Raw genomic sequence first — 20,874 nt, 5'->3', positions numbered from 1 at the left:
CTGGCCAAGGACATGGGCTCGCAGTACGGGGCGGCCAGCCCGGCCTGGGCAGCAGCGCAACAAAGGAGTCACCCGGCCATGAGCCCCGGCAGCACCGCGCAGCCCCTCAGCAGGACCCAGGTAACCGCAGGGTGAGGGCCAGGGGCGCCCTCCCTTCCCTCACGCATGTGGGCGGGTGGCAGGAGCCCCGATTTCTTTGCCGGGTTGGTTGCTTGTTGCTCAACTCCATGGCAAGGGGGTGTCCCTATGCCCGCCTCTGGCTAGGCCGGGGAGCCTCAGTGGGGTGGGCTGGATGTAGGCCGTGGGCTGTGTCGCTTTTTTTTCCAGCTTATTTGTGCCTCCCCTCAAGCCCCCAAGCCTTTGCCCTCTGCTTTGAGCCAGGGATTGTGGGGCCCCAGTCCCAAAGTGGGGTGGGGAGGGTGGGAGAAGGGATGCAGAGGGAAGGTGCTGCTTTTCTGACCACCCCAGCAGCGCCTGGGAGCGGATATTGATCAGTCTCCATCAGGATTTTTTTTTTAATTTGTCTCTCTCCCCCCACCCCCAACCCTCCAGAGCAAAGAGCTCTGTCCTGCCTTTTTACCCAGATGAGTTCATTGTTGGGAAGGCGCTCCAAACACTGCCAGGTTCCTTCTGGCGGCTCGAAACGTGCGTGCTGTAGTGGCGAAGGGTCCCCTGATCTGCCCCGAGATCCGTCCTGGACCTCGCTGGTGTGCGCGCGTCTGCTCCCCGAGACAAGAATAACCAGTTGGTAGAAGTGCGGGGGGGTGTTTGGAGCGAGCCGTGCCCGTCCAGGCATGCATGGTCCCCAATTAGAGCAGCAGAGTCCTTCCTTTGTAGAAACAGGCCTAGCCCCTGAAAGCCCTGCTTGTTTGGACGAATGCAGGCGACTGATTAGCTAAATCCAATATATTACTAAATCAATAGATAGCAGATGATTGTTGGATGCTCTATATAGCTGGCTATTTTTTTTTTGTCCTCCTCCAAAGTCGAGGGCTTGATTAGAAAGGGCTTTGCGCTCTTGGTGTTTCTTGCTAGCACTCTGAACCTAAAGAGTGACTTGATCTCCTTTGCAAGGTTTGGAATTTGAATTGTGGAGGTAAACTGGCTGTAATAGTCTCCAGACAGCTGCCTCTGAGTTGACATCTAATCTGCCATCTGATTGGCTCCTCTCTCACCATTGGGCATTTAGCACTGCTGATGTAAATAGAAGTGCTGAGCAATACAGTCACAAAAATTCTTGCCACAAATAATAACTGAGCAGTAGCGCTCACAGATGCAAGGTTAAACGTTCTTAGAAGAAGCCGAAATAATGAGCAACCGTATCTACCTAGTGGAGGTTACATGTGGATCGACAGAAATCATGCCTGTGAACAGCATAGTGGAAAGCTAGCAGTATCTTCTTTATTTTTTAATACAGTTGTTAGGTGACTTTTTTCCCCCTGGGCATTGGTTTTAGATTTTGTGTGTGCGTGTTTTGCATTTATCAGATTTGCTATAACAGCATTTTTAATAACGTGGTTTTGATGAGGGTTCAGTTCCATCAAGTGGTACTTAATGAACAAACCTTTATGGCTCCTGCTAAACATTTTAATGTAGAAATGTCAAAAGAGACTATATATTTTTAATTCTAATTTACATCTAATATATTCTTGATTTATTTTTGATGTTTAACCCTGGTGATGTTGGTAATCATTTGTGTGTATGTGTGTGTGCTGTCTGTTTGTGGCACCCATGTCAGAAAATATATCACATGTTACACAAAGAGGAAAAAAGCCATTCAAGCAATCCGTATGTTTTATTTCCTGTAATGAATTCAGGTCAATTAAAAAAAAAAAGTTTTAAATTTGAACCGTGGTGCAGCAAGAAACTTCACCATTTAATTATTTTTCTGTACGGAAAATGAAATTATGCTTGCATTTCCTACAGAAAAATAAATTGTCTTTAAAAGGAATAATGCACCTAAGTTTTGTGGAATTCTTTTCCCCCTCAACTAGGTTTTGCTATTAAGAGCTGCTAATTTTTTAACAGCTTTTCCGAATTTGGAAGTACTGTATAGAAATAAGCAAAGATGTACACTTCTGAGGATAACAGCCACCTGGATTTTACTGTATAAGAAAGGAGCGTGTCATAGAGAAGATCTTGCTTGCTTGATGGACTAATTTTAATTAATAATAATAATGATGATGTAAGCCTTGCATGGATAGAAAAAGGTGTTTGTCTATTGTCTACAGACTACAATTGTCCTACTTTTAATTTCTATTGCATTTTTTCCCAGCTATTCCTGATGGAAAGATAAGAATTTCGTAAGGGTTATTTTTCCCCTGTTTAATATACTTTGGTAAAAAGGGTCATAAGAAATCATAAAGTTTTGAATCTTCATATGCATAACCTTACATAATTAATTTAAAAAGATTTGTATTGTCAGCTTGGTTTAAAATGTAGGTAGTATAACATTTATAGCTGTAAAAGCTAAGAAAAATATACTGGGACATATGTAGGTGTATGTGCTATTTCTTCATGGCAGAAATTGTTACCAGTGTGGGGGTTTTTAGTGTTGGAATGAGAGTAAATTCATTATGTCCTCGGTGTGACCCTTGGAAATATTTTTTTATATATATTTATGGGTCTATGTTTTGTCTCACAATTAGAAATTTATTTTGGGTACCTTTACAATATGTAAGTTGTGGCTTGTGAAAGAGAGCCTGGCAAGATACTGTTCTTTGATATTCCCCATTATATTTGTTAAAAATGGGAAGTCATTAATCAGAGTTTTTGTTCCTTTTGTTATAACTTCTATCATCAGACTAGTTGGTAATATATAATGAATAGAAATTTAGCTGGATTCAAATCAATGGTTGCTTTAAAAAAAAAAAAAAAAGCTTCATATCAAATGGAAAATGATAATTTTCTGTTACTGGTAGCAAGTAATATATAGTAAACATATGTATGTTAATAACATGCATAGACAGAGACCAGCACACGTGCACATACATACCTTTAATGAGTGCTGAAATTGTACATTTTTAGCATGTGTGAAATGGAACATTTAATGTAGCATTTGAGCTTAGTGTTTGTGATTTTTTTTCTGTTTCACATGTCGAATGTGTGTGTGTGTGTGTGTGTGTGTGTGTGTGTGTGTGTGTAATTAAATATGTGTCTTGTCATGTGTCTATAATGCAAGTTATGATTGGATCCAGGACATGTAAAAACTATTGCCCTGGGAGTGGGAGGCAAATGTGACTAGAAATGGGCTGCGGTGCCTGAAATGGCTGTGGAGGACATTGCTATCTCTGGGAGGTTATTTTTCTTAATGTGCAGGGCAGTAGATTTTTGCTTTGAGAGAGAATTTCTGCTTAACTCATTCAATTATTTTAAGGATTTTTTTTTACTTCAGTTTCATTGATCTACTCACCTAACAGATGTGATTTGTAGTTTGAAGAAGAAGTTGAAGAAAGGAAGAAGCACAAATACGCAAGGCACCTGGATACTACTACTCATACTACAAAATTATTTTGGTTGTAAATAAGTTAAGCGGGAGTAATGACATCTTGTCAGCCATTTGATTATTGAGTGCTTACTTGACAATATATAGTCCAAATATTTGTAGTCGTGTGACTTTTGTCTATTCTTAATTTCAAATTCTATTCTAGGGGGTTAACACATTAGGTTAGGTGTGCATTGTATGTGCGTACACAGAGAGAACTTGGTCTTTTCAAAGAGTATTGGATTACACAGGACACAGACTGATTGTTAGAAAAATTCATGCACCAGAACTTTTTTTTTTTTTATTAGTAGGGGTTTTTTTCCACTACTGAGTGTCCTGTTTTCCAGCCCCCATCTCACCTCAACTCCAAATGGGCCTGATTCTGAATAGCCTCTTGTGCCAATTCCATTGTTTTAAGATGGGAGTTTTGTCATAATAAGCACTGAAGTCACGGTGAGGTCCTCTGTCTGGGGACCATTAGACAGCTCTCACCATGGGTCACTGACTCTCAGTATGTTAATGGGAAAACAAGGTTCTTTTCCCCTGCATGTTTATTCAAAAACACCTTCCTAGATACATTCTGTGTCCAGAAATAGCAAACATTCTCTATCCAGAAATAGCAATAGGGTCAATTAGTAGCATCTTTATGTATTGCAATTATATATTTGACACCTTGTGGTTTGGTGTTCAGTTATTGGTTTCTATGGTAGTGGTTAAACTTACAAATTGAACAGCACGAATCTGTGTATAAAATACAGTAAGTAAAGAGTAGAGCAATATTCTGTATTATCCTCTGCTTCACATTAGACTTCTACAGCTGAGTAGTCAATTAATGTTTTTCTAGTATTCTAATCCAAGCTTGTGGGAAGAAAAACTAATGTAACACATTTACTCTGTTGCCATGTTCTTTGGATGCATATAATTTTAAAAAAAATCAAGATTGCCAGCTGCTTAAACTGATTGTCAAGCATAGTCTACCTAATGTTACTATTTAATTTGAAATACGCTGTTTATAAAAACATACAGCAAAATTAGATGAAGGTCTAAATAAGCAAAATAAGTTTTTAGTAGGCATGGAAAGGCCTGTTTTTATTTATTTATTTATTTATTTATTTTTATTTCTGTGCCCAAGAAACATATAACATTAACTTTGGGTGTCACAAAATTCTCACTGACATATTAAGTAGCAGTATTTTATTTATTCCTTGGTTAGTCTCCTCAACCTTTTTGGAACGTGGGTACAATCTTACATTTCAATGCCTTTTTAAAATGTGGCATTTATCAAGAGGCCTTAAAGATGATTCTCTGTGGGTATGTAAAACAGTGTTACCACACTTAGTGTGAATACATGCTCAAGGCTTGAGAATTTTAGCTCCCAGTAGTGTTTAGATGTGGTAGGTTAACTTGCCAGAATATATCAGAATATATTTTAGCATTGTGATTAGTATATTTGAAAAAATAAGATTCCCTCCTCCTTAAAGATGATTCTCTGTGGGTATGTAAAACAGTGTTACCACACTTAGTGTGAATACATGCTCAAGGCTTGAGAATTTTAGCTCCCAGTAGTGTTTAGATGTGGTAGGTTAACTTGCCAGAATATATCAGAATATATTTTAGCATTGTGATTAGTATATTTGAAAAAATAAGATTCCCTCCTCCCTTTCCCCCCCCCCCGCGCCCCCCCAATATCGAGGCTATTTACATAGTACTAAATACACTTTTTGGTAGGACTGGGTGAGGACTTACGCTAATTAAACTTGAATTACCAATATGCCTTGCTGATTTTCAAATTTGCTTTGAAAGCTGATTAAAAATATTTGAGCATCAAACAGTGTTGGCTTTATATTGTATTGCACAGTACTGACTCCAGGAAGTAAAATGAATTTATTAAAATCTCATCGAGCTAACTAATATAGTAGTAGGACAGACAGCATCAGATTAAAAAAATGCTTAAAAACAAATTCTTATCTCTGTTACTAGAAATACCTTTTTGATTTATTTAAACTGACAGATCTTTAAATATCTAATGTCAATATCCGTATCCCAGATACTATATTTACTCTCTTTATTTCTCTTATCTTGGGCAATAAAAATAGATTAGCCAATTTCACACGTTCATATTATGTTTCGCACTCAAGTTCTCAAGTATTAGCACAATGCTGCAATATGCATACTTTAAAAAAATTCTTGTTCTGTTGTGTGGCTGGATTTCTAATCTGAAGTTGCATTTTTTTAGCATCCGTTAGGAACTTAATTTCTTAGCTAAAAAAGACCAAATTCATCCCTGTTTTGTGTCCCAGTAAAACCAGAAGTATCACACTAGGGATGAATTTCTGCATACACAGTCCATTCTACAAATACAAGGGAATGAGTTCCTATATGACCAGTTTTAACTATAACAATACTGCTTCACTTCTTTGATCAAAATACATTTTGTAGGCGGATGTGATTATTTCTGTTTTATAGATTTTGAAAGTGAGGTGCTGAGTGGGTGATATGCCTGAAGTCAAACAGTCATTGACACAGTTGGAATGAAACCACTGTTTTAGTAATATGTAGAGAGAACCCAATTTTGGTGCCAGTATTACTAGGCTCTTGTAAAAATCCATCATTCCTACGGAGGGTGAAATTGGTGTGAGGAGACCCAGTAGCAAAGACAGTAGAATTTTCCCTCAGCAGGATGTTAAGCTTTGCAGACATCCGTATTTTGCTTATTTGGGCAGTAGGACAGGCAAATGTGACTATATGAAGCTGGACACTTGTCCTTCATGTTAGCATAGTCATCTTGAATTTTGAATTATAGTTCCTCCCTCTCAGCAGTCTGTATTTGGTATTGTTTCATGATCATGCTCTCATTATTGCCTCATTATAAATGGGAAAACTTTTGGGTTTGTATATATTTAACTGAGGTCACAGTAATTATGAATGGGTATATGTGAGGGCTTAGTATGGACTACAGAACATCCATTTTTGTTAAACAAAATGGAAAGAATCCTGGTTGATTTTCAGAGTCCACTGAGTTTATGGATCTCCTCAATTAGAATAATGCCTTTTAATTATAAGCTGAACAAACTGTATAGAGATATCAGTAAGACAATGGCTATTGGACCCTACAATATACACTTTGAAGTTACTTTTCAGAGTAAAACTGTTAAGTGATGGGTACCTGTGTTCCAGGTTGGAATTTGATGAAATGTAGAATCAAGGGAGTTTTTTGTCATAGGTGATGTACTATATTTTTTACAAAAAAGGTTTTTATTTAACATTTATGAGAAAATCTTGAAGTAGCTAGCTATGGCTGCAGCCATCTCATTTTCTAAACTGAGATGCAAATGAGACTGTTCCTTTTCCTTTTTTTCTTTGCCTTCTATTCTGACTTTAGGAATGTCAGAATTTTGTACTTGTTAAATTGAGCTCTATCGCAAATCAGAATTGCTCTGTCTCGGGAATACAGCATCTTGAACACCTGTCCTTCTGGCAAACTTTGTATCTTCTGCTTTGAAGTTATTGGTCATTTGAAGCTACCCAAAGAAAGATTTGAATTCCTTTTGCACAGAGTTATTGTTCTAGAGACGATGTTCAAAAGTTTTGTCTATGTATCTTTCTTAAATTTTTTGTTGAATCTTTCTGCTGTGGAAAGCATCTAAGAAGAATGTAGTTGGAAAGTGCCTTGATATGTATACCAAATCTTTTTAGCTAATACTAAATCTGGAGAAATTTAAGATGATGAGGCTGCTATTAAGTTTATGAGCAGAAAGTATCTAATCAATTGATATTGAATTGATTTCTTGGCTTCATAACTATTCTTGTGGAATTACATTCAGTACAGTGTTAACAGAATTTGATCTACCTTTCATGTTACTTCTTATTTGGAAATCACCATGTTTTTGACCGTGTTTTTGCAACTTTTTAAGATTTAGTATCAGTAGAAGTATATAACCAGTTTACCAGTCTCCATTATCTAATTTTAGGCATATTACTTATTTTTATGCTTCTGAACTTGACAGACAGGGCTTTGAGGATAAGAATTCAGTACTGTTCTTTTTTTGTACCTCTGTCTCAACCCTTCCTGCTTTGTTTCACTTCTTAAATCTGAATAGGCAATTTTATTAAAGACAGTATTGAATTTATGTTTATATTAAGTGGTCTAAAATGCAATTGATAATAAAAAAAAATCAGACTCCCCTTCTTTCAAGTTGTTGATCTGAGACATTTGTAGTTTTCTTTATTTATGTCTGATGATGGTGAAATAATTTAATGCAAGTGTTTGTTAATGGGGGAGGAATAAATCCAGCTTCAGCTCGTTACGAAAATATTTTATTTTGAAAAATAGGTTTGTGTGTGTGTGTGGGGGGGTTCTTGTTACTTGTATTTTCTATCATTTTTGTTTTCCTTCTTATTTACTGAAAATAGGGGAAAAGGAGCAATTTTATCCTGACAAATATATTTTTAGTGAAAATTATTCGTCATTGCATTATTAGTAAGATGTTTTCAGCCTTTATTTTTTTTGTTAATCATAGTATATGGGATTTTTTTTTCCTTAAGAGCCCTGTTATAACTGGATTTTAAAGTACTCCCTATGCAAAGTAAATTTACCATTTTGCTAGTTTGCTTTATAACATGGTATCTCTTGTCTGTGTTATAACATGATTCAGTTTTGCCTATACACACAAGATCAGAAGCATTTCACAGCTGTGTTGCTGAATCAGTTTAAAAGTCCTTTAAAAATGAGCTGTGTAACTAGGACCAGGTCCGACTGCAAATTTTGCTGCTAAAGCTGTGTTGGTTAGAAGTGTTAAATAAATCCCAAGCCTATATAGCTATGCTAAATCACCCTGCTTTCCCCATGTAAATGTGATTTATACCAGAAAGAATCTTTTCGTTGTTATAACTTACACTGTTAGGGTACGTAGCATAACTATATTGGCAGAATAGTTATTTCCTTTCCCCCCCCCCCCCCCCTTTTTTACACGCGTGGAGAAGTGTTTTTTCTTTCCCCCCCCCCCCCCCCCCTTTTGATGCAAGCTGCGTCTCTAGGGGTCTTTACTGGTATAGCGATCCCAGGTTAACTCTGCTAGCAAAGGTTGAGAAGTGCGGACTAGCCTTAAAAGGACCATTTGGTCCCATTATAATTAAGGACGTTCAGCTTTACGTATTTGACGTGCAGAAGACTATTCTTTTATAGTACAAACCTTGGCATGGCGATTGGCTTGCTTAAGCAAACCTTTAAATACAGTTCTAAGGCAGCTCTTGACGAAGGCGATAAAAAAAATCAGGTCTAAAAAATCTTTCAAGAAACTACCATTTAAAAAATACTTGTGCTTTTGAAATTCCATTCCTAATGCATAGTCTTGTGTAACCCCACTAACTTGGGAGGAGTAGTGCCTACTTAAATCAGCAGTAAATGTGACCATTTCTGAGTATGTGGCAAAGCTTTAGAAAGGTAGAATTGAATAGGTGGTGAAATCGCGACGTTTTCACCATCTCCAACATCATTTGTGAGTTTCCTTTACATTTGTGTAACTTAAATTTCCCGTATAACAAGCAAAGGTAATATTTACTTGTTTATATAGAGTGCTTTGAGTTCTTTAGTTACAAGGTGCTTTTTAAATGCAAAGTATCATTCAGTTCTATATTAGCATAATTCTGCTAGCCAATTGTCATATTTTCTGAGAAGGGGAGAAGATGGATTGCGCATTGATTACTTTTCTTTCTTGGAAAGAATTTGAGATAGCTGTCCTTCAGATTGATTGTTTAGTTTGTTAGATTGTCAGGTTTATGTATTTGTAAGTGAGGTACTGAAATGTCAACTCTGAAATTTTCTTTTGAAAACAAGACTGGGAATTGTAGTTCTTAAATGGTATTCTTTTAAGGTTAAAAATAGAGATAAGGAGGTTTGTTTTGACAGCGTCTAAGGAATTTGCTGGTTTTATTTGCAACTTTTTGATTCAAATGGAAATATGGATGGATCTGTGTATTCCATGTGTAACAGTTTGTCTCGAGTGTTTTTGGATATTCTTTGTTTACATGAAATACTAAGTACTGAGGTTTTATTTTACATTCAGTCAAGTTTGTTTGCAGAAAGTAATTTGCTTGTTTTTGTGATCCTATTCAGTATTGCTTAAGCAAAAATTCTGAATATAGTAGAATTGGTTCTTTAAAAAAATCACACCTCTTCAAAAGGCAATGAATGGGTGTGTACAGGAGGTTATATAAAATGAACTGGAGAGATTGTTGTTTAGCAAGAATTAATTCTGAAAAATAAAAATGCTTGGCACCAGATTTGAGAGAACTTCAGTCACATTGCAGCAATAAGACACTAATTTTGCTTGACAGAAATTGATTTTATTTAGTTGTTCCTTTAAAAAAAACCCAAAAAGATGTAGTAGATTTCTGTGGCGCAAATACTTTCTTCTTGCCATGTTTATTGCCAGTGAATTTTACCCCCAATATATTGGTAAGTGCCAGTTGGTTGTATGTTGTCTGTGTTGTTTTTTTTATTTTTGTGGATTTTAGGAAAGAGCATCCTCAAATAATGTTAGGTTGCCGTTTAGATTTTTTTGAGAGGTATGTGATGCAGCCAAGAAGGGGAGGCTGGAATTTGGAGTTGATTATAAATGGCATTTTTGTAATGTCTGTAAAAGTTTCACACATGAAGCAAACTAGTTAGTTTGCATGGCATCACATGATCAAAATATTTTTCTCCTCGTTGCTGCCAGAAGCTATCTATTGCTTTTCAACAATCTCACTTGTTGGGCACCACGCCAAGATGTTTAAGACAGCCCCTTACGTGAGCTGTTCCATTCTTAACCTCTTTGACTGAAGTGCCATGACCTTCACATATGTAGATTAGCCATGTGCTCTGTGAATTGAAACTTGCTGCCTCAGGAAGAAAGGGTTTTTCTTTTTATTCCTCAGGGAATTTGACAGCCATTCATCCCTGACCTGGGCAGAGGTAATGCAAGGAAATTGGATTCAAATGGAATGCATATAGATAACACACGGAGGCAGTATATACAGACAAGCAGCTTTTCTACCTTTTAGAGAATGGAATAATCCAGTGAGAAGATAAGCTGTTGATTTGGATGCTATGAAAAACAATTGTAAAAAGAGAAGTTTGGGGGATACTTTATTTATTTCAAGTGTTAGCTCTTGTACATTGCTTAGCTGTACCTCTAACAATGCTTTCTTTTTTTACCCTTTTACTGTTCATAATAAATTGAAGCTAATTTTTTCTCCCTTTCCATTCTATGAAGAATCTGATTTATAATAATAGAAAACATTGCTGATTTGGGCATTTTAAAGAATTTTGTCTTTTAAGTTCTGTGTATTAGTTTGCATATTTCATCAATAGACTCTACTCCCAGTAAAAACATACTGGCCACACGTAATTATTTTATCTCTCTCTTCCCTGAAATCATGAAGTTAACATGCATTGATTCATTTGTAATCTTGGTCTTTTGCATGGTGCAGATAAAATTTTCTGTTAATCAGCCATAGCTGTTGCTGCACTATAGAAGTCTTGGAAATTTGATTGTGGTAAAAGTATATTTGTTCTATAAAAAATAGTGACAATATTTTAGTGCTAACATTTATTTTGTGGTGTTTTTAATATTAAACCCATTTTTTTCCTAATAACCCCCCTAACTAGACTTTCATTTACAGGCTTGACATGAATCGCAATCTCAGATCCATCTGTAATTTAAAAAAAAAACAAAACTCCAAACCAAAAAAGCCCATCATTTTAAATCATTCAGAAGTAAAGCTCTCAATTGAATCCAGTGCTGCCTCTGCAGAGGAAGGGCTGGTTAGGACAGAGAACAGCCTGTTGCTGAAGCCCATGTTGTAGGAGTGATCTTCGTGCAGCTCCTAGAGTGTTGGCATAATTGTCAACATTTAAAATAAATTTTCAGAGACAATTTTCCAATTAAGCCAGGGATCTGGGACAGTAAGACATCAGCTGTCAGAGGTTTGTTTGTGAATGTTGGTGAATATTGGAGTATTTATTGTGAATTCAGAACAATGGTACAGTTTGTGGTGCTTGGAGGAGCCTAGTCCCAGGGCTGTTGAAGGTAGGGCTGGGGCACCTGTGCCTATGTGGGAGATAAGGGGAGAAGGGCAATTTTGTGCCCAGTGCTGGGAGTGGAAAGCATCCAAGTGCCTGATGTAGCGGGAATGAGAGGGTGGCTAGGGAGGGTAGTGCCTGTGTGCTCAGTGCAGTGTGGGAGAACCCAGGAGGCCCATGGCCTGCGCTGCCATGATACCCATGTCATGTGACTCCCCCACTCATGCAGCCTGCAGGGTGTGGCCCCTGACTGCTAAGAAGTTGTACAGCCCTGGCCTAGATACTTGTTAAGATTTCCTTTTTATTGGGGTAGCGCCTAGGACTCAAATCGGAGGCAATGATCGCACTGTGTTTGGCACTGTACAAAATATAACAAAGTGCCTGCTCAAAAAAGCTTAGAAGCTTGAATGTTCATCCACACTGTGAGTTACCCTTCCATTTTTCCAGTGGCCATGCCGATGACCTATCTCATCCGTGACTCCGGAAGTCTCTTCTTATCTCATGCTTTACTACTGAGGAAAAATGAGAATGGACGTTAGTGTGTTTGAGGAAAGGACAGTGTGTTCATTTATCTGCTTTGCATCTTTAGTCCACAGAGTTTCTGCCAGTTTTGCAGTGGGCTAGGGTGGCTCCAAAGTTCTGCCCTCTTTTCCCTTTGAAGGCAGTAAAAGCCTCTTGTTGGTGATCCCCTCTGTTTTTTTTCCTTCCTTCCCACACTCCTATTGTGCTATCTTCTTTCTGAGTTTTTTGGTTCTCCTTTGTCTTTCAAAATATTGTTTCTTTCTGTAATTCTGTCACCATTTCTCTTCCCCTTTGTTCCTTAAAATTAATTAGATATGTGGGACCGTACCATGTTTTCTCAGCCCTCTGCCACTGTAGAATTAGATAATGATGAGGTAATACAACTATACATTGAAGAAGGAGAAGGCTTCTGCCTGTTCCTTGTACTCCTCCCTGCTTTTGACCTATATTTTGTTCTGTTCTGTACTCCAGAGAATCAGCAGGAGCATCAGTGTTGCTAAGGGGTAAAATGATTGAGGGGAGGAGTATTCAGCAGCCAGCTACTTTAGTAACTCAACATAGCCACCTCTACTGATGGCAGGTCAGAGTTTCATTTAAGTAAAAACCTCAGGTAACGTGTGTTGCTAAGGCTTTTTATGCACAGGAAGACCTGATCCTTGTCCCAAAAACTTAGACATTTTAGACTATCAAGTTTCTTGACACCTTAGTATGCTAATGCTGTGCACAGAGTATGTTAAGAAATTGTTTCACTTTCCATCATATGTCCAGGGAGAAAAAAAAAGGGTGCAGTCCTACCTTTATAATTAAGTCAGTTCACAGATACAAGCAGTTCTTTTAAAAACTCAACGCACTTTTTCTGCTGTACCTTTAAATAGTGAAAAGTAACTCAAACTTTACTGATTTTAAATAAGAATGAAAACTGCAAAGTTAATCTTTCTCAGATTTTATCACTTTTTTCCTCCTTTAATTCTATGTGGGGAACAATTATTATACTTCAGAATAGTCCCAGAAGTTGCATTGTTTTTCCTTTGAAGGTAATTCTTTAACTTTGAAAAAACAGAGACCTTGACTGCTGCTTCTTTCTGTCTCTGCCCACTGTTTCAGGAAAGACCCTTTTTAAGGCACTGTCAAGCTTTTTTTCTATCATGCTTGAATAGCTGAACTGATGTCAAGCAAAAATATAAATTTTGCCAACTTTTGGATCTTTTTTCTGCTTAACTGGTCTTCTTGAAGGATCTGGTCTTGTTCTAAAATCAGACACTGATCAGAAGGTTGCCTAAATTATTTTCCTTTTCAGAGGCACCCTTTAACTTCCTCCCCTTCTCTTGGTCTTAACACTGATATTTCAAATACAGAGGAGAGAGAACTTAGAGGTAAGTAATATACTTTTAAAAAATTCAAATGGCTTTTCAAATATTCTGTATCCTTTTTTGTTTTCAAAATGGTCTTAGGTCTGATAGTCACCTGTTAATAATTTGATCTCTTTTTTTTTGGTTATACCTCTTGATCTGAGGTTTCTAATCATCCCTCACTTATCTTTTGGAATTTATAAACAATAGGGCCATGGACCATGGTGATAACCAGATGCAGTGCTTTTCATCACATTTAGATTACTTTACATTGAGGTCCTCTTGAAGAGAAAAAAGAAGCCTTGGAGGCAAAGGCTTCAGGTGGCTGTGAAATTATAAAAAAAAAAATCAAAAAATCCTCAAAGTAATACAGCTTTTTGGCTTTTTTACTTTCTTAAAATCCATGGGCCAAGGTAGGTCTGCACCAGACTAGCAGGTTAAACTCCTCAAATGTGTCAGTGTGTCAAGATGGTAAGACCAAGCTACACTACTGTACAAAATTAGGATACACATCTTCTCTACTGCCTGCCCCACTGGCTCTATATCTCCTCTCTTCTTAAATTCTTTAGATTACTCCATCTGCTATCCCCAGTAGAGCAGTCTGTAGCATTTTGACTGCCATTTCAGATTCAGAGTTTGGAAATTCATAGGGAATCTTGAATATTTTTACATTTATTTTTAAAGTCACCATTCAGACATTTGGCAAAAGATCTGGATGCCTTGTCAGCAGAGGCAGGATCAGTTTTTCTTGACTCCTGAAGATCAGAAGTTACAGCTGATAATAGTAAGTCTTCTAGTAATAGGGCCAATAGGGAAAGGGTTAAAATAATGAATATTTTCTATCCCTAACAAACATAAAATAGTTATTAAACTAAATAATTATGTGCAAGTTATGTGGATATCAAACTTGAATCTGGCAGAAAAGAGAGTTTTTCTGAGGTTTTCCTCTTAAATCCATGTTTTTATATTTCTTTGTGGCCTTATTGTTAAGCATCAAGCACTCGGTAATAATGCTTTGCACTCTTATAGCACCTTGCATCTGAGACTCTCAAAGCACTTTACAAACATTAATGGATTTAGCCCCTCATCACTCTCACTGGACAGGGAGGAATTGAGAAGTGATATAGAATGGTCAAGAACCTGATTTTTTTTTTCAGAAATGCACAACATCTACTCATTACTCTCAACTTATTAATTAGGATCACCTGAGCATATTTTCGTACCATTACAGTGGCCACACTGTTTTGGTGGTGTTTTTGTGTCCTCAGCTCTTTGCTTGTGGTGTGTTGCAGGGTTGTTTTGTTTTTTAAATAGTGCTTTGACTGGTAAATGAAAGAAGTTGGAGGCTGGAGTGAACAATCTTGTGGGTCTTTTTGAACAAATAGTTGCCTGTGAAGTCGCAGGGGTTGGACTCGTACTCTAGGAGGCCCCTTCTAGTCCTCTGTTCTTATGACTTCAGTGGTTATATGACTACTCAGCATCTCTGAAAAATAATAGTCTAAAAATCCTGCCCAAATTCGCACAGGGGATTTGTGGTACAGCTGGCAACAGGATCTACATTTATGGAACTGCTGTTTTCACAAGACCAGGTTTCCTCCGAACAAAATTATTATGGTAGTGAAACCGCTGGATATTAATTTCTGCAATTTCTTTATAACAATGAAAATAATGTTCTTTATGGTTTTGTAAATGCAAGTATTAATATAGCTATAGCCTATTGGTCATCCTGTGGGGCAGGGACAAAGGTGTTATCCCCAATTAGAAGGTGAGTGAAGCACAAAATGGGCTAGAGTTCTGGCCTGTAGCTTTCAAAACATTTGGCTGAGTTTTCATATGAATTAATTTGTGCACATATAGTCTTTGCACATGCAAATGCAAGCTTTGAATTTGCAAATAACAACAGCCGAAATTCTGTCCTATCATTTTGATGTATGGTTCATTAATCACTCTGTGTACCGTTGGCCCACTTTGATTGGATCTGGCATTGCAGATATCATCTGGACAATCAAGTTAATATGTGGAAAGTATTTCGTAAAGATAAAATTCTTCAGGGCCTCATGGAAAGCATGAAATAAAAACATGTGAATGCCCGTTGTATCAAAAAAAGAGAAAAGAATATTTAATGTTCACTAAATGTATTTATATACATTAAAAGTTAAAAATATACACTTTGGAAGAGGCTTCAGAAATGCTATAGCAGGTCAGACCACAGGTCTATCTAGCATAGTGTCCTTATGCTACATTTCAGTGTTAGAGAATGGATGGTAAGGAGCTCGGTGTCTCTAGAGCCTGTCCAAACCGATCTTTCACTTGTCCCTTCTTCCTAGGCCTCTAAATATGGGAAACGGGAAGGAAGTCTATTTACCCATGTACAAAATAGGTATAATAATGCCTATCTGTATAGCTCAGAGATATGTAAAGATTATTATTTATAAGGTATTAACAAGTCCCTAAATTAAAGTAGTATTGCTACTAATAACCTTGTATATCTCAACTATGTGTTGGCAGTGCATCTTTGCCTGTACATGTGTGCGTGAATGAGCATATGCATGCCTCTGTGTTAACACAGATGAAATTTTTGTTTTATTTACTTGATAGAGCACATATATCATAAATGGTTACATATGGGAAAGAGAATTCTAAAAATTCTGTAGTTGCTGTTCAAATTCCAGCTAGTGACATGGTTCTTAAAATAAGCATTTAACTGTGTGTGCATGCGCGAGTGTGTGTAAAGGTTGACTGAAATGTTTTAAGTTTTGTAGCAAATGAGGTGTGAATCAAATTGTCAAAAGGATGGAGACTAAATTATTGAAGCACTGACTGTTTAAACTAGCTGGCAGTGTACTGCAGGAGGTGTGAGTCTAACAGAAAAATGTGTAAACGGCACCTTTTTCCTTCATTATACCTGGTTTCTCACTACTTGTTTGATACTACGAGGACCTAAATCTGTTTGGGAGATGATCGCAGTCAGTCATTCTCAAAGTGTTAGTTTATGATATCACTACCAGAGGAATAATTTAAAATGGTTTGAGCTGTTTTAAGGGTAAAGCATTTGCAGAGAAGACTAATATCAGAAATGCAGGAAATTTTAAGTGTTTTATGTGATTATGCAGGGGTTTAGGTTGTAGCCGTGTTGGTCTAAGGACATAGGCAGACAAGGTTCCTTGGGTGAATTTGATATCTTTTATTAGACCAACCCAGATAGTTGGAGAATAGTTATTAAGCAAGCTTTCGGGTTCAAAAACCCTTCGTCAGGCTAAGGAAGTTTCAGCAGTTGGTGTGTGCTCTTCCTGCACATTTAGTGTCCATTTATTTTGTTGGAACTTTTACATGGACTAATCAGCTAGGACTTGTCTACACATGGAAATTCACCAAGGCTTATGGCGATACTAAATGCATTTCCCTGGTTTATTTTGCTTTAGAAATAAAAGCAGAATGAAAGAGAAGGTGCTTTTTATATCAAAGTCTGCAAGATGTCAGTTACACTGCTATAATTGTGTGTTAATTTTTTTTCCCCTCTTCATGTAGACAAGCTCCTTGTGATTTTGCTGTATTGAACTTTAGTTACGAATTCCTTGATAATGATAAACATTTCAGCATTTTGCTAGTGTACTTTCATAATAGGGCTTCAGTATTTAAATCAATTACTTAACCCAGGAAACTACTGATTGGACTAAGAATAGCAGTAAGTGACAGAAAGGTACTGATGTAGCTGCTTTTTCTTGTAGCACAGAAGTGCTTTATAAAAGCTGATAGTCCAACACAATTTATGGAATAACCTATAGTAGTGTAATACATTTTCTGCTGTTAGGCATTTGATCTGATCCTCTTGATGTCTGTGCAGTGGCTATCTTAGTCGCAACTTTCTAGACATAGTATGTTGGTGAGGTTTAAAAAAAATCCAAAAATATTTTTTTAAATGCTGCAGTTAAGTAACATTTTTATCTCTGGCCCAAACTAATTGCTGCTTTCTGCAGTCCATGAGATCCTTGTTCCCCGCATCACTTTCTGACACTATCTTCTTTCTACAGGTCTCTTAGCTTCAAACTGACTTTGCTGCTGTGTTCATGCCCTGGCCCTTCCCCCTCCTCTGTAGCCTCCCCTTGCAGCCATGACCATACCCTCCCAGGCTGTTCCTTCTCTCCAGCTGCCGAAGTATCTTTCAGTGCCAGCATTCCACATTATACCCAACTGTTGCTCACCTCCCGTCCCATTTCTTCAGCTATAGAGCCAGAAGTTCAGGCTGAAAGTTCATTCTCATTCCCTTAGGCTGCTAGGGGTCTGGAGAAGTTCATGTCACTCTAGCACAGAGTGGTTCTGACTCTGGGAGTTGACCCTCATTTTTTTTTTTTAATTTACAATTTTGAAAATTAGGAAATCCCAATTCCTGCATGAGGCTCCTTTTAGTTTTCTTGTAAACCTGTTCCAGCTTGAACAAGTTTGTCCCTTACAAACCAAGAAGCAGCAGGATTTTTCTTCCAGTGACTCCTCCAAACTTGTGTGTGCCATTTTGAGGCTGATGCAAGGTGCTGGAAAGAATCTCTCCTCATGGTACCCAGCCAGCATGAAGCCACCAACTAAAAAGAAGGATGGGCTTTGTTCAGGTTAGGGCTTAGGGAAAAAGTGACATCTCCTCTTCAGCCCCTTCTAATTGTCCTTCTCTCCACATTACCACGTTCTTCTTTAATTCCACCTTTTAAAGTCTCTGCCTCTGCATTTTATCCTCCAGGCCAGTTTTATTGGAGCTCCTGTTTCCCTCCCAGCCCAGTGTGGGGGACTTACAAATCCTTTAGTTAAAATTTAGATTCTTCTTTTCTTGACTGGATAAGTGAAGTGTACAGAAATTGCTTGAATTTTTCATTGGAATTTGCCACGGGTAAAGTCAGTTACAACTATAAATGCTTCAGTGTTCTAATATTTCATTTATAATTAATGTATATGAATACTGTTACTCATATAAGTTCATTTGTTTTGATAAAAGTGGGATGGGATACTAGGAAATTTAAAAATGACTGCTCTAATGAATTGTTAAGTGTCAGTAAAGAGCAGTATCAACTTTCTCTGGGTGTAAAAATGCCTGGTAATTTCTTTCTTTCCTCCTTCTACAGTATTTTAACATCTCATAGAAAACTTTAAAGAAAAAAAAACCCTGGAAAAAAATTGCTTCAATCTTTTTCTAGCATAATGCTTAAAGTGATTGGTCTGAAATAAAATCAGTTCTTACCATCTTTAGTTCATATACACCTAAAGCAAGTACCACCAACATTTCTAGCATTGTTCGTAGCATTGCAATTTCATGTTACTTAATTATGAGGCCACAAACTGAGGATTGTGACTAGATGGGAAACACATTGCAGAAACAGATGAACTTTTGAAAAAACAAGGTCTCATTTTGATAATACTTGTCTTTTTACTACTTACCACTAACTATTTTCTGCATATTACTTAGAAAAAAACAAACACTTATTTTATTTAAAGCTTTCCTTGGAGGAGTTGTTTCTGTTGCAGATTTTTCATAGAAAAACTGGTGTGCAAGGATACAGAGCAAGAATTACAACCATCTGAATCTGTAATTTCTTACTTTCAGATGCTGAATTCTTTCTACCTAAAATGTTCTAATGATCATTTAGTTTTAGCTGTAGTATCGATTTCCATGTCTTACTCTAGGACATAGTCAATTTAAAATTCCAGCATTTTTTTCTGTTACTCTTAAAAATATTGTCTAGGATTTGCAGTAATTTGGGGGATGAGATTTCAGTTTTACTCTTCACGCTTAAAAGCACTTGTAAATCAGTTTCATTTTCCAAAATAGGAAGGGGGTGGGGTGGGGAGGGTGACTTTAGTATTAGTCTAGATTTTAAGTTGATAATGCCCCTTCAATAAAAGGTTTTGATTGGAAATAAGTAGAATGTGCATTTCTAAATCTTACATATGGTATATACAACTCTTCAATCCCTATTTAGGATATGCAAAACAGTATCTGATACAATAATTTCTTAAACAGCACCTCAAATTGAAATGGGAGATACTGAATTGCTAACACGAGTCTGGTGTTTGCCTACATGAATTTTTACCAGTTTGACTGAGTATTTAGAAACATCCTTGCTTGTGAGTGACCCTTTGCTGCTAAGTGACCTTTCTGGCTGACATTCCAAATAGGTTTTGACATAGCGATCTGTCTCTGGCTCTCAGCAGCTGGAGGAAAAAGTTGTAATATTATGCAGTATTGGAGGAAGACTCTGATTAAAAATTATTCAGGGGTAATGGCCTCATTGTGCCTCTCACCTCAAAAACAGCTCACCCAGATGAACAAAAGAGCCACCTAATAATAATTATTTAACTGTTTTTTGAATGCAAGGAATTTTTTATCCATACTCTTCTAGAATACTTCTGTTCTATGTTTCATGGACTTGGGAGAGCAGTGTTGCCTGGAGCTTGTGGTGCCATATTTTGGGTTGGGCCAACAGGATCTGGAAGTGCCATTTGTTAATGACACTCCCCCCCCCCCCCCCCCCCCCGGAGTATCTTCCCCAATTGAGTTAGGGAGCTTTTCAGAAGTATTCTTGGGGGGCTTTGCTGTCTTCTTGTCTCAGTCTGACTTAGGTCCTCTTAAGAATTGGAAAATTAGAGGGGAGCCAGGGAGGAAAAAAAAATAAAGCAGTAGTGAAGCAGGAAAGAGGCAGTCAAAAATACCATCTCCCCTGTAAGAGAGACCTTATAAAAATGAGTGATAAAAAGAGATTTTAGCTCAACTGGAAAAACTGAGGATCAGCATTCCTTACTTTTTATATACGTATGCTTGAGGCAAAATGCAAATTACTTTTTACACTGAAGACACAGGTAAGTTGGCAGGTTACAGCTAGAGATGAATTGGAGCCTAGGCTCTAAGAATATGTCTATCTGGATATTTAGGGTTGACCTTTAAGGTCATCCTCTGCCAAACCAGGTCATGTGAATTGCCCTTCTTTTTGTGTACATCCTACTTTCTAGCCTCTACCAAAGCCACGCGCATTGTGTTGCTTATTTGCAAAGCAGAACTCTTCTAGGAATGGGTGTAATTTCTGGGCTTTCTGAGTTTGGCTGTAATTATTAATTGTAGAGACAGGCAGTTGGGGGGGTTGTCACTAGGTCAGAAATAAAGAACTGGAAATTGTGGGATTGCTACTAACCAACTCCCAAGATGTTTATGCCTGGGTAAGCTCCAAACATGCTGCAGAAAAGGGGACAAGGAGGTGAGCTACAATGGGGTTGAGAAATTCAGCAGAGTTTCAGGGTTAAGATGGACTGCTATTGGGATGTTGTTAAGGGATTATGGTGCAGATGGTTGGAGAGTTTATGGTTGAGTATCAACGTGGACATACACCCCACCTTGAGTACACTAGTTTAGGCTTAAAGGACCTCCAGATGTCAGGTTTTTCTGTGGAGGTGGTTAGAAAGGCTTGGGCTAAAGCTCT

The 20,874-nt window shown here is 37.6% G+C and overlaps 1 protein-coding gene across 7 annotated transcripts in view; it reads left to right on the top strand.

The window, feature by feature from the left end:
- Positions 1-6: 6 nt before the first annotated feature.
- The window catches only part of ARID1B (AT-rich interaction domain 1B), a 445,974-nt gene continuing 425,106 nt past the window's right edge, over positions 7-20,874 (top strand). For all 7 annotated transcript variants that reach the window (XM_025202638.1, XM_014519339.2, XM_014519340.2 and 4 more), the window contains exon 1: positions 7-120. In XM_025202638.1, the coding sequence (XP_025058423.1) occupies positions 13-120 (108 nt within the window). In that variant the 5' untranslated portion in view covers positions 7-12. The remainder of the gene's footprint in view (positions 121-20,874) is intronic.

This window comes from Alligator sinensis, unplaced genomic scaffold (genome assembly GCF_000455745.1).
Source record: "Alligator sinensis unplaced genomic scaffold, ASM45574v1 scaffold331_1, whole genome shotgun sequence".
NCBI lineage: Eukaryota > Metazoa > Chordata > Crocodylia > Alligatoridae > Alligator > Alligator sinensis.
Note: the sequence above shows the minus strand (reverse complement) of the source record. Positions and strands in the feature narration are given on the sequence as shown.